At 39.8% G+C, this 13,544-nt stretch overlaps 1 protein-coding gene across 1 annotated transcript in view; it reads left to right on the top strand.

Moving 5' to 3' along the window:
- The first annotated feature begins 62 nt into the window (after nucleotides 1-62).
- LOC126868288 (bicaudal D-related protein homolog) overlaps nucleotides 63-13,544 on the top strand; it is a 29,552-nt gene continuing 16,070 nt past the window's right edge. The window contains exon 1 of the mRNA XM_050623604.1: nucleotides 63-2,635. Within this exon, the coding sequence (XP_050479561.1) occupies nucleotides 2,396-2,635 (240 nt within the window). The 5' untranslated portion in view covers nucleotides 63-2,395. The remainder of the gene's footprint in view (nucleotides 2,636-13,544) is intronic.

Below are 13,544 nucleotides of genomic sequence, written 5' to 3'. Positions count from 1 at the left end.
TATAGGTCGATATAAAAGAAAGTAATAGGAATTTCAACATTTATTTTAACACAATACATCGGTAACAGCGGTAAACGTAGGAGGATCGTATGTTAAACACGATCCATAGATTTCGTGAGATCGAGTCAGGTGGCGGTTCGACCAGGTGGGTCAAGCAGTGGGGGTAACGCTGGTGGTGGGTACAGCCAAGGGAGAGGTTAGTATGCTTATAGAGGGAAAGGTCGGCAGGTCGATTGTCTTATGTTTTCGTATAAAATCCTGTCACACTGTATTTTTTCTTATTATCCCGCGTTTTATTTTCTTTCTATAGTCATTACAATGCGAAGAACAAGTGAATACTGAATACTATGCATACACGATGAGAGATAAACGTAAATTACTCGGAAGATAATCTAATGCGATAACGTAGCGTCGGTGGTGATACGAACGATCACAATCGAGATACATAATTACACAGAGGATCGAATTTAGCAGTGCGAGTGAACGTTTTCGTAGCGGAACGCGCCTGACCAGTCGAACGAATTACTTTCAGCCGAGGTCTCGGAGGTGGGAGGATCTCTACTTGGCTGAGAAGCACGGCGCACGATTCCGTAATATTTATTTTCTACTGGCGGCTAGTGAGTCACTACCTGGCCGACCACGGTGCGGCGAGCTGGTCGCCTCGTGTGTCCGTGTCCTTCTGCGCGTGCTTCTTGCAAACAGTGAGTTCACGGTGACGCTACGAGCCAGTCGAGATTGTCTTGTACAGAAGGATCTGCAAAGGATAACGAGAATAAAGGGGATTATTGGTGAAAAAGATCATTCTCCTTTCACGACGATCGTATCGATTCCACGGTGATCGTATCGTTTCCACATTGTCGAAATCCAAGACGGAACGGAATACAAAAGCGTCATCGTCTCATTGAAATCGGTATCGTTCAAGTGTTAGGCAGAATATTCTGAACCACTGACGTCATATTTATCGAAGGACAACTGAAAACAAGTACAGCACTTGTTATGTCGCGAAGGTTATATCGATATTCGTAAAAATGGGTCGCAGAATACGATCGACAACAGACGCTAGTGTTCCTTGATATATCAGTCTAATGTCCAACATCGAGTTTCAGGATACTACGTTGAATCGTTGTAATTTTATTAGTAGTCGAATACGATTTGTGCATCGATCACTTATTTATGTACGTGTCGTAGTGAGCAGTGCGGCAATTTTTGCGTGTGTATCGTACCTGGAAACGATCGTGAGCAAGACGGTAGAGGGGTTACGTCCGTATGTTATACCCATGTTGGTCGTTTCGAAGCGTGGTTACATTGTTGACTTTCTATCGTAAAGTCAGGAATCGTTGCTGCCTCTACGTTCGCGTGTAATAACGAGGAAACGGAGCAGAACAACGGAATTAGTCCCGTAACAATTCACCTGGTTTTTTCACTCGTCGGAGAATGTCGCATTGACAATCGATTGACAATCGATCGACAAGCGATCAGTCGAATGTCGATCGATGCTAACCTAGGATTTAATCGCGGCATATCTCGCAAGGACTCTTTATTTTCAAATTATCTCGAAGTGAGTCGATCGTGCGAACGTGCATGTGTAGTGTGACGAATTGTGTATTGGCTACGATTTATGGAAGTATTCGAGAGCAATATACTCGTCAAAAGATTACGTCCGTGAGTGTGATCACAGCTGATCGTTCCTGATAGTGAGAGACTTTACTGATCGACGAGAGAACCTGTTTGGATTCCAACGTGTCGTGCACGAGTCGAGGCGAGGAAAAAGTGAACTTCTACACGGTCTTTATTTTTGCACACGTCGTTTATTTTATTTACAATATTCGAAGGTGAGCGGTATGACTCACGTTATTCAACTATGTTTTCGAAATTTTGAATCAGCGTGATATTCGCACAACGCGCATTCGAATATTTTTAACTTGAAGATAAGCTCTTAGTTATCAAAGCTTTTAATCGTATAGGAAGAAGCAGTTAAAGATCCCACTTTATATTTTATATATTTTGTTGAGGAGTCGATACAACCGATTTCAATTATCTGCATACCATACGCCAACGATTTTCTTCGATAAAAAATGAAGATTGAGCAAGCTTCAATGACATCGCTTTTCCAGTGAGATTTTAGATATGTATATACTACGTATTAATGTCAATCATCCGCGACACAAGTACCGCGTGGTACGCGACATTCAAACTACGTTACTTCTATTGGATTGCCCGTGTTGATTAGTGTGTATACCCGCATTTTGTGCATTACAAATGACTGTGACGTTGAGACGATCGGCCACTTGGTTTCGCGAGTGTCATTATTACGAACGACAATAAAAGTCACGCGTTGGCCTGACACGTGACATTCGATCGACAATTGGCGAGCGTGTAACGACTCGCTATCACGATGCTACCGAAAAAAGACGGCCATCCGGAGCCGTACGCTCTGGAGGATATGATATCCGACCTTCAAGCGCGACGAAATTCCCTAGACCAGGAGGACCTCGAGGATCCGGTGGAACTTCTAAAAAAACGCGACAAAGACCTTGTATTAGCCGCAGAATTGGGAAAAGCGCTTTTAGAAAGGAATCAGGAATTAACCAGACAGAGTGAAGCACTCACCGAGGAGTACTCTTCAAAATTAGAGGTAAGCTTTTATTTGAAGTTAAACGGTTATGTTTTTGGGTTTCTAGCCCCTCATTCTAGTTACTTTATTACTGTATCATGAAGTTATTATATTATTATAACACTAGATATACTTCGTCGTTAGTTTCGTTGTTAGGAAACGATATTGACTTAAATCTCGTTAATTTACCAACTGTAAAACGAATTGTTATATTGAATACGATATTACCAATAAAAATAAAGAAATTGTTGCGAAAACTACCAGAGATTCCTTTCTTGTATGTATGATACATTTCCATTGCGTTTCATGGAAGGAATTTTGTGTAATAAACAGCATAAGTTTATTAACTACTATATCAATTTGTGTTGCGAGAGATAAAGAAAGTATGTTATAATTGGGTACGATCAAGGTAGTCTGTTTAATCAAGAAAAAAGAAAATATAAAACGATAAAATCGTCGTCTCGCGATAGGTTCGTTTATATCGAAATCAATGTTATAGCTGAAAGTGATATGGCATAACAGTTCGTCGGAAGATTAACGGCACCGATTCGCATTGCGTAAGGGAAGGTTTTATTAGATTAATCGTGGAGGAGTGGTTTGCCTCTAGAGTTCTCATACAGACCGGTTACACCGTTTCATTACACTGAAAGCTCGCATTAAGGGAGTCGCCGTATCATCTCGTATTAATAGAATAAAAAAAGCCTCTAACTGATCTATGAATAGTGTAGGTAGAGCTATAGGATGACTGTATGCCAGCACGCGCGTGAATCGTTGAAAAAAAACCTAATCAACTAGCTGTCCTTAGTCTAGGTCATTCTAAAATATGGTTATCTTTTCACAATTGTTCTTATCATAAAAGCTTTAACGCGTTTATTTTGTACGTCTCAGATCAGAAACTGCGCGTATTTTTACGATATGTTCATGATATCGTTAAAGCAAAAATCATGACGTTAAAAAAGAAAACTTCCATAATAAATAACAAAGCATATATGTACGTAAAATTTTACAATATGGTGGTAGATCCTGCTTGTTAGCATACAGGATGTTTACGCTATTAATTACTCAGTACTTTTCCCGTAGTTGGTAGATTTATGAGAAACGTGGCGGAAAACAAATTTTCATTATTTTTTATGCGCAATATAATGACTTGGAGGCTGAAGTACATATTTTTAAGATTTTATAACACTGCATATATATATAAATAATAGTATTTTCTAACTGTACACAATAAATATACACATACATATTTATATTTATTGTTTATAGTTTGTATTGTTTATATTGTTTATATTGTTTATAGTTTTGGATCAAGTTTTGTCTTGTCATAAGAAATGGTAAAATTGTTTCTGTCATAAAAGGCGACCTCCAAGAATCATCTATAAAAGAAAACAAAATATTTGGGATTGTGGTGATAAAAATTCGATCAGTAACGAACATTTTATATTCATTTGTTTTGAATGGCATTCGAATATTTGCCGAAACAGTCAAGTGGATCGGTTAGGGTTGTTGGAGTAGTAGTTTATGGAGTAGTGGTAGTTTATTAGCGAGCGATTCGCATTGCGTGTGCTCATTCTCCTGCTGCAAGTTTTCATGACTTCTGCCGACTTTTCACAAGAATGAATCGAAACAAGGAAAGAAAAGAAAGGAGAAAAACGAAAAATGAAAGTCGAGGTGCAGGCTCGCGAGCGGATAAAACGTTTCTCCGCGGATTTCGCCGGAATCGGGCCACGGGGCACGACTCTGAATTTCAAATGCACTTTTAACGAGTGCCGTGCCGCGATGGAGATTCGAGATCGTGGCAGACGATAAATTTATCTGCGAAAACTAATGGCAACGCTGACATTGAGCGCAGCGTCATTCGTTGATAAACTTCTCTCCGTCACGTGTGCCGATTTCATTTTTCACCTTGTCGCGTCGCTTTCGCGTTCGGTGCGACGCATTTGTACCGCGATCAACGTGTTACTTTTCTCTTTCGACTGCCTGATATTGCTGCCACTGACAGCTATATAGGAATAAATAAAAAAAAATGATTTTACACAGTTTTACATCGCATCTGATAACTATAAAATCATGCAAAAACTTCCAATTTCTATTTAAAGTCTAGGAAAGTTCGTTAACTGTACATTTGGTTATTTTAGCTTTTGTATATCTCTACTATTTTGTAGTGAAATATTCCATTTTCACAAAATTTGACATTAAAATGCAAAAATCGAGAATAACGTAGTTGTTAGCGTTTTCTTTCTCGTGTCCTTCGCGTTGTATTACACATTTTTATGTTTTATTTGTATATTATATCTAATCTTATTGAAAAATAATTTGTCATTTTCTTCCTAAAAAATTATATATATTTTTTATAAATATTTTATAAGTTTATAAGTTTAACTGTTGAGTTTTACATGTTACTAATAAGATTAATATCGTGTTCTATTTTACACTTGGTGCCTACAGAATAAGAATCCAAAATTTAAAAACCGTTATATTCGACTAACAGTATATTATACATGAAATCGTCGGGAATACCAGAATAAAATTTCCAGATTTTTCGCCGTTTTCATCGTTAATTTTGCTCGTTGCCGAGTCACTCTTACGTGTCACGTAACTTGCAACTTGTGAAAATATTATTAACAGCGCTCTGTTAAACGATGCTCGAGCAATCGGAATTTAAGGGAAAATCACGGAATCACTTGTTTGAAGCAGCGGAAAACACGCTAATCGCAATAATCACGAACCTTCCTGTACAGTATTTGTAATTCTACCTAACTGTTAGAGCATTCAACGCGATTTTAGATATACATATACGATGGCTTTCCATGTATGTTTTTGTATGGAAGTCTCACGCGAGATCATTACTACAAGTGGAATTTATATGCATTCGTAATATCGTCCTACAGCTTGGAAAGCGTAAAATTGAGATGTTCGAACCACGTAACTATATAAATCTTTTTCATTACAATTATGTATTCCGCGAAAGATTATTGGGAGACTGCGGATATACAATGCATGCATAGAAAAAGAAACTGTTTATAGTTATATAAAATATGCACATATATGCATATATATAGGAAATAAAATGTAGCGGTTATTGTATTAACTTTTTCATGTGTGGTGATAACAACGTGTTGTCAAGTGCAGGCCGAATGTTAGCGTCCGATGAGACACTACCACATTAGTGTCACATTGGTGCAAGTCGATCGATTACATAAAATTTACAAATTTGAACTTTTTTACCAAAAGACACCGGCTACTGGTTAAAGTCGTTAGTAAATTTGTACGGACGTCAAAATGTTGGTATAATGAACACAAATAACGAATAAATTTACATTCAGATTAACTTACTGTGTAATTATTACTGGCAATAAAATTCTGACATTTGGTCTGTCTCAAAGTACAAGAAACGTACCTTTAAATTTCATATTACAGGAAAAAAGAGAAATAAAACTTTGCACAATATAATTATTGGATTTACGAACAAGCATTCGTGTACTTATACGACCGCCACTGCATTTGCTATGATATTTGGAATCAATCTCTACTTAACTTCGATCTCTATTTATTTAATTATGATCGTAAAAACACGAATTTGTATACTATTGTATTAACGTTCAATTGTAGATGTTGGTTTTATTGTAAAAGACACAGAGTAGCTTGTCCGCATGTTGCGATGGCATGTAACTTGCCGACTTGGAGTAGACAGTCGTACGGTGGTGGACAGAAAGCCACGAAAGCGTGGAAACAAGTCACTTAGGTCTTAGGCAACGTAACGTCAAAGACAATGCCCGGCACCACGGTCTGCCTGCCCGCGTACCCGCTTCTTCGTCTATCTTTCCGCGTTTTGCCTGTCACCGTATTTTTGACCTCCGGAGAACACGCTATGAGCACGCTCCTGTGTTTCTCTTTTGTCTTTGGTTACAATGCTAGTTACACACGGTGCCTGGTTCACGCTTATAAACTGGGATTCAGTTCACTGGGTTACTTCAAACTTCGTCTGTTCGAGACTTGAAATTTTCGACCATTTGTTGAATACGAAAAGATTTTTTGGAAGGTTGTGGAATTAATGTACAGAGCGATTCGACACGAGGGAAATTGGTTTCGCCGAAATGCGTATTTCTTGGAGAATTTCTATCGAATGTTATATTTCTCTCTGCTCTGGGTTTCATTCAATTTCGCTGGAAGGAAAAATTCTGCCGAGCGAAAGACAAAACACGCGAACATTACGATTACTTGGGCGTTCGCGATTCTTTTTATATTGCAACGTGATGCATTCCAGAAATGATTGTGCTTTCTTTCGAACGAATCTACGTGTCTTCCGCCTTGCTACCGGATATAATTATGGCTTGCGTCATAGCGTTCGGCGAAGATGCATGGAATCGCGAAAGAAGCGACACATTCGAGAAAACGATATTTCGTCGGTGTTGCATCGTCACTTTGTTCGATAATTATACAAAGCTAGAACAGTATCGCGTCAAAGAGATATCGTCATCGATTGTATCGCGTCGTTAATACCCGCGTTATTGCCCGTCTATTCTCACTTCATTATGTTCACGTGCGATTCACGTGAATGGATTATTTCTGAAATGAACGATACTGGAGTACATTCTTATCCGGTATCGTTAAGAAAATATCCATGAACGCGTAGGTTCTCTCCTTTCTTCTCCGGTTTTTGTTCGATTTACTCCGCGCTGCTTTCAACAATTTCACTTTCACGATGGACTTCTCGTTCATAAACGACGCACGACTATGCGTGAACTTGTCCAGATACACGTTGGTATAAGATGCGTGTGTGAATTGCAAGGAGTACTCGCACGAAGTAGTCACGACGAAGTCTTTGATCGAATGGTTACAATGTTTCGTTTCCGGTTACTTTAATTAAATCCGTTCGTGTTACTTTTACAAGTTCGCGTATCCGGCGTTATCGCACATGTGGTGTATGCTTAAAAAGTTACGTAAAGCCTCTAGAAAGCATTTTAACAACGACCGATCGACGGTTTCCCCGACCAATCCACCTCCAACTCGTCCGCCAGCTGTTTCTTTCATTCCATTGTATCGTGGTTTGTTATACCCTCGCATGAATTATGCAGAATCGAGTGGCAACTAAACGGTTGTTCGATTGTGTGTTATCCTTTTGGGACGATCGGTCGATGGCATCGACGCGTTGCAAAATATCCGATTATTTAATAATAATGCTTTCGGAACGTTCAATGGTAACCCTTCCGCGGTCGAACAACGAAAAATAGTATGGTAATCGAGGGAAAAGTATTTTAATAGCGAAAACGGACAATGGATTTACGCGTACAGGCGTTGAAACGGAGCTACTCACAATTAGACATGGAAGAGTTTTGAAATTATGAAATTCAAATGTCGTTAATTTATCGGCGATTAGACTTTAAAAAACGTCGATTAGGAATTAATGTTTCTATCATTAGGAATTTGACCTGTGTTTTTACAGGAGTTAACGAGACAAAGGACCGTGAGTTCCGTTTAAAGATTCTAGTTAATATTCGCGTGGCATAATCTTGTAATGCACGCTTGCTTCATTTACAACTACGAATGATGTGTAATGATGTAGTGTTAATGTTCAATGTTACGGAAATAATTATTCTTTATATGCAATAACGAGACGCTATTTCGGTTTTGTGTTTTACACAATTTTTTAATTTAATTCTATAGTTCCATATCTATGCTGGAGTATCTGTGAAAATGAGTTAGAAAATTAGAATTTAGTTCGTTGAATGGTATAATTTTATTAATGCAAATCTTTTGAAAGATATTCAAATTAAATATTGACTAGTTCTAGGCTTTTTGTAACATGAAATTATCAGAAAATTATAAAGAAGTACTATGTTTTAAAAATAAGTAAGATAAAATCGAGCGAAGAATACAATACCGCAGTATAGTATTTCAGAGTTTTAAAACACTTTAAAAACTGTACTGTCGCTGTTCGATCTCCGGATCACAAGATTTCTCGATATTATACTTCGTTAGAGACTAATGAGAGTATGAATTGAACGCAATTGGATGATTATCGGAAGAAGTAAAACCGTTCGTAGGAATACTTTACACACGTAAAGGTATCAAAAATGTTATACAATAACAGAAAGCTATTCGTAGTTTCAAATTTCGAAACATTCGACAAAACTGGAAAGTGTATTTTAAAAAGAAACTACAGACCTAAGAGTTTTAAAAAATTTCGTTGAATTATCTTATTAAATATATTACAAGAAAGCTGCAATACTGCGAAACATTCGTCACATGTCTAATAACAGAGAGCTATTTCAAATTGTCTATTTAAAGAAAATTCAGAGTAGCTGAAACGCTTATTTAAAAAAGAGGGCGATGAACCCAAGAGGTTCCAAGGACTTCGGTATCACTGATCCAAATTTACCGAGCTTTTGATGCACTGTTAACAGATGCCGAAAGAAGAAGTGGGTTAAAGTAGCAATGAGATCGAGCCGCTACGTTTGCCTCTCGTTATTGTATAATTGGTAGTCTGAAAGCGGCGGTAGAATAATCGCGGCACCGTGTCGGCAATAAAAAGCGGCACTTACACGGTTGGCACAGCCGAGATCTAGAAAGCCGAGATTCCACGGGCTCCTCGCAGCCGGTGACCTGGGAATTTCGAGCGCGTGAATTACGCGATCTGCCCATTTGCTCGTGGCGCGATTCTGTCTATTAAAAATTCATTAACCTCGCGATAATTAGTCGCGGGATACGCACCATCGTTCTGCTAACCATTGGCGTATCCCCATTATCGTTCGTGTCAGAAATTTGTTATCCCAGTGTTCTTCTTTTCACGTTAATGATACGTAGAGAATAAACAGTTGGATAAAGTGTTGGTATAGCATTGGCAGATGTCGTGAGAACGAAACGTGTATTTCGTAACAATGTTGTTCAACTGTTACTCAATTTGTCTAGGTTCTCGATCGTTGGCAGAAATTATTAACTTGGGAGCAACGTAATCCTGCACTGGTAAACGTTACAAATAATTCAATCGTGCATCGTAACGCAATTAGCTTTATTGTCTTACGATTCGATGAGAGATTTCAATGGTTCATTATACAATTTCTTAGGAATCCTTGTGAGAAAGTGCGAATGCAATTGAGGTTGGCCCGCGCCTATGATGCGAAATTTCTGTCGGACCACTATTATGCCGCTAATATTTGTATGAAAGTGCATCGTGAGATCGCGGTTAGGCGATTATAAGGGGATCCAGCGTTGCTACGCCTTTCCCTCTAAATATTTATCGTATTTACTTCCAGAGCTTGACGTGCTTTCCTTTGTCGAGCGGGTCAGATACGAAACAATATTCGCCGCTTTTTAGAATCGCTTTCTCAGCTATGTTAATACGGTTACCTGTGTTATCTCAATACGGTATTTGGATTCCCGCTGCGGTTCTTAGTCAAAATGACCCGTGGAAAATTCTTTTTTCCACAAAAGGATACCTTTTCTGAGTTCTACGAATTTGGTGAGCAGATCGTGGACTACCTGCTTTTTCGTTTCCAGACATTCGACGCAGCAGAGATAACTAAAGAAATCATTGAGAATATTAGCAACAGAATTCCAAGATTCAGCCGAGCATACAATCGACGCAAAAGTGTGATTTCAAAAGGCGGATACAGTTTTCACGAAGAAGAAGAAGAATATCTGTGCGTGTTACAATGACGTGTTCCCAGCACAGGCAGGACTAATTGCCATAGAACGAGCAGTCGCTTTTGCGACGGTGTGATTCGAAGACTAGGAGAATGCGAAGCAGACCGGAAGTCCGCTAAAAAGCAAACCGTTATTTCAAAGGAACGTTCTACCCTCTTTCCTCGGCTTGTTTACCTACCAACGCATTAAAGGGAACACGAACCATACGACAACCTAGCAAACGAACCTAGCAAATTTCGCGAATTCGTTGCAAGCATCGAAAAATGCATACTCCTGGTCCGACGCGCGGAATTCGCGTTTTGCAACGAAGCAAACGTTCTTTAGCTCGAGTTTCCGGCCGTAGGTAAGAGCGTAACTGTATAGGGAAAGTTTTTAACAACACCACACGGAAACTCGAGTCAGAAGGGTACTCGTGTTTTCAACTGCTCGTTCTGAACGAGCGCCGGCGTGTGCCACAGGGCCGTCCCGAGGAAACGAGCAACTAGTCGAAACGATCAACTAGTAAAACAACAAGTATTTTCTCTTAAGAAACGATCACGAGCACCGTTCCAATCGGGTTAATCGTTACGACATTAAATCTTTGTTACGAACTCCAAGAGATTTCGTCGAAATACCATTAAAATGGATGTCACGCGATCGCTAGATAAACGTTAGATGCCGTAAGCCTCGTACTAAGTCGTAGATTCTTCCACTTTTTTGGTTCCTTTATTGTACAGAGTTGGTACTCTATCGCGAACGGATACGACTTATACCCGTTGGATCATAAAGCCACGATATTATACTTCGTTGAGTACGAACGAGGATACAAATTGAACGGAATTGGTGTGCAAGAAAGGAAACGGTTCGTTGAGACACCCTACGGGTAGGTGGAATTAAAAGAGCGGAAAGAAGAGACGTTGGAAGAAGTTCAGCGCGGTTTGTCACGAAACAGGCTAGTTAAGAGCTTCTGTACCGTTAGTCGGAAACTCCGATTGTTTGTTTTCAATTTTATTACACCTCGTTCGTTATCTTTCCCCATTGTTCTGCCAGTTTCTCGGCGGCTGGTGCTCGTAGAGGCCGGAGAACGAGCATCCTCGTACGAGCGAACATGCGTGGCTGCGAGTCTGTTCCACGAACGATTTACTTGCAAACGAGTCGAGATGCAGTGAAATTGATTTGACGGTGAACCTGTACCGAGCCACTTCCAAATGTACCGTGACGCTTTAACAAGGTAACTGCACGGTTCTGGAGATAGCTCGCGAAGATGACTATACCTGCTCGATGGGTCGATGCTTTCTTCCCTAGGATTCAGGCGACTGGATTTTATGGATTTCCTGTTATTTCAGGTCTTGAGTTTTATCGATGTTCAGGATCATAGTCGTCGTTAACTAGGTCGACGCGTAGGCTTCAGGTATATGAAACTGAAGTTTAGGGAAAGTAAATTCCACCTCGTGCCAATTTGAGAAATTCCAGTGTTTCATTTCAGTTGTTCTAGTTATGTATTTGTCGGGTCTTCACGGGAATTAGCCATTGATGCGGTACAACACAGGCGTAGTTTATTACAATAATGGGGTTGTTACAGTCTTGACAATTAATCACGGCGATTAGGCACTCGCGAAGCTAGTGACAATGGCCTCAGGTTCGATAACGAATCCGCGGTCAACGGGATGATAGATGTACGTTCTCACAAAATCTAAGTCTGACTCTTTGTTAGCAAAACGTGAAATAATCACTGATCGTAAAGACGTTACTCTTTTAGTCAATGAGGTTGCAAGAGAGAATGACTTCCCGTCGCGATGATGTTCCAGAGGAAAACTACGATGGGGTGTGTCTAAGGATACGAGATCATCGGATTCGTCGGGGATAGCCTTCGTTCAGAAAGTGAGGGAAATTGACGTTGCTGTTAATTGGTCAATTTCCACGTTGTTGACTAGAAAAGGATGCTAGCCGCCCTTGAGGGAAAGTTGCTAGCGGAAGCGTTGTTCGCGAGAAAAATAGATTTCTCCGATCTTCCCATAGTTGGGACAACGACTGCTTGTCCGTTTGAAGAACAATTAATTAACAAAATCCTAAGGTTTATAGCGGATCCTCAGGCTAGCTGAACTTGTGCTGTGTAGGTGTCTTTCTCTTTCTTGCTCTTTTCTCTTCCTGACCATTCCCCCACTCTCTCTCTCTCTCTCTCTCTTTCCTTTATGCACTCCTTTACTAATTCCTTTTTTGATTCTAGGGCTTTCTCTTCGTACCTCGCTGCTCTTTTTAATGCTTTTTCTTTCATTTCTATTAATTTGCATTCCTCTATCAGTATATAGTTTGGGTTATCGCATTTATATATGCAAAAATTAAAAGCTACCTAACCGAGATTCGTGTTTTTACTAACTTCTAACTTCGTAATTGCAAGAGTCTCTGATTAAGGCACGATCCGGTTAACACAATCGCAAAACTCGATGGATGCACTGCATTATTTTTAAACTTAAAAAGGCGAAGATAGAAATTCTTTTAAATGGGACTGCGAAGTGGCACTTAATTATCGCACCGTGTCTCTGGCGAATCACCTTTTTTCCTTCCGTGATTATTCTACGCCAATTCAATTGTGCACGGTCTACGCGAATTTTACGACAGGGAAAATTTCGTGGCTACGTGCTTGGATCGTCGGTTTTTCCTTCGTTCTCATAATACTCGTACGGCCACCGTGCGTGCGTGAAGTGCGTGCATGAAGTGCGTGCACTCTCACCTGTCGGTGTCGGATAACGATTTGAAACGGGAGATCGGGTACGCTCGTTTCTCGAGACGCGGTTTACCGCTTAAGGGACCATTGTAAAATAAAATATTCATTTTTCTTGGTGGCAATATCGATCCGGCTCGTGACTGTTTCCTTATTTCCCACGATTTCAGTCGATGGCGTCGATAGATGAGCAGATCGCGTGCGAAAGAATTTTAGATCATTCACAGTTTCCACAGAGAAACACATTTTTTCCTCTCTTTGCTATTATTATCACATTGATTATTTTGTTTTATTTCAGCGGCTGATCGATTTACTTATGATCAAGTACTAATGCTACGTTAGAATCTAAGAAGCATAAGATGTCGTCTAGCATCTTCTTCTAGACGATATTTCACGCCATCGTCATCGTTCAATATCTCAAATTCAACGCGATCGTGGATCCCACTCACTTTAATAAGCCGCATTATTTAATTAAACTAGCGTTTAATCGTTATCACTATCGAAGTTGCCGTAAGATTTTAAGCTTCGATTGGTCGAGGCACACGTCATGCGACGAATCGACCGAGTCGATAAGATAAAACG

Source organism: Bombus huntii, chromosome 8 (genome assembly GCF_024542735.1).
Source record: "Bombus huntii isolate Logan2020A chromosome 8, iyBomHunt1.1, whole genome shotgun sequence".
In the NCBI taxonomy this organism is placed as follows: Eukaryota; Metazoa; Arthropoda; class Insecta; order Hymenoptera; family Apidae; genus Bombus; species Bombus huntii.
Note: the sequence above shows the minus strand (reverse complement) of the source record. Positions and strands in the feature narration are given on the sequence as shown.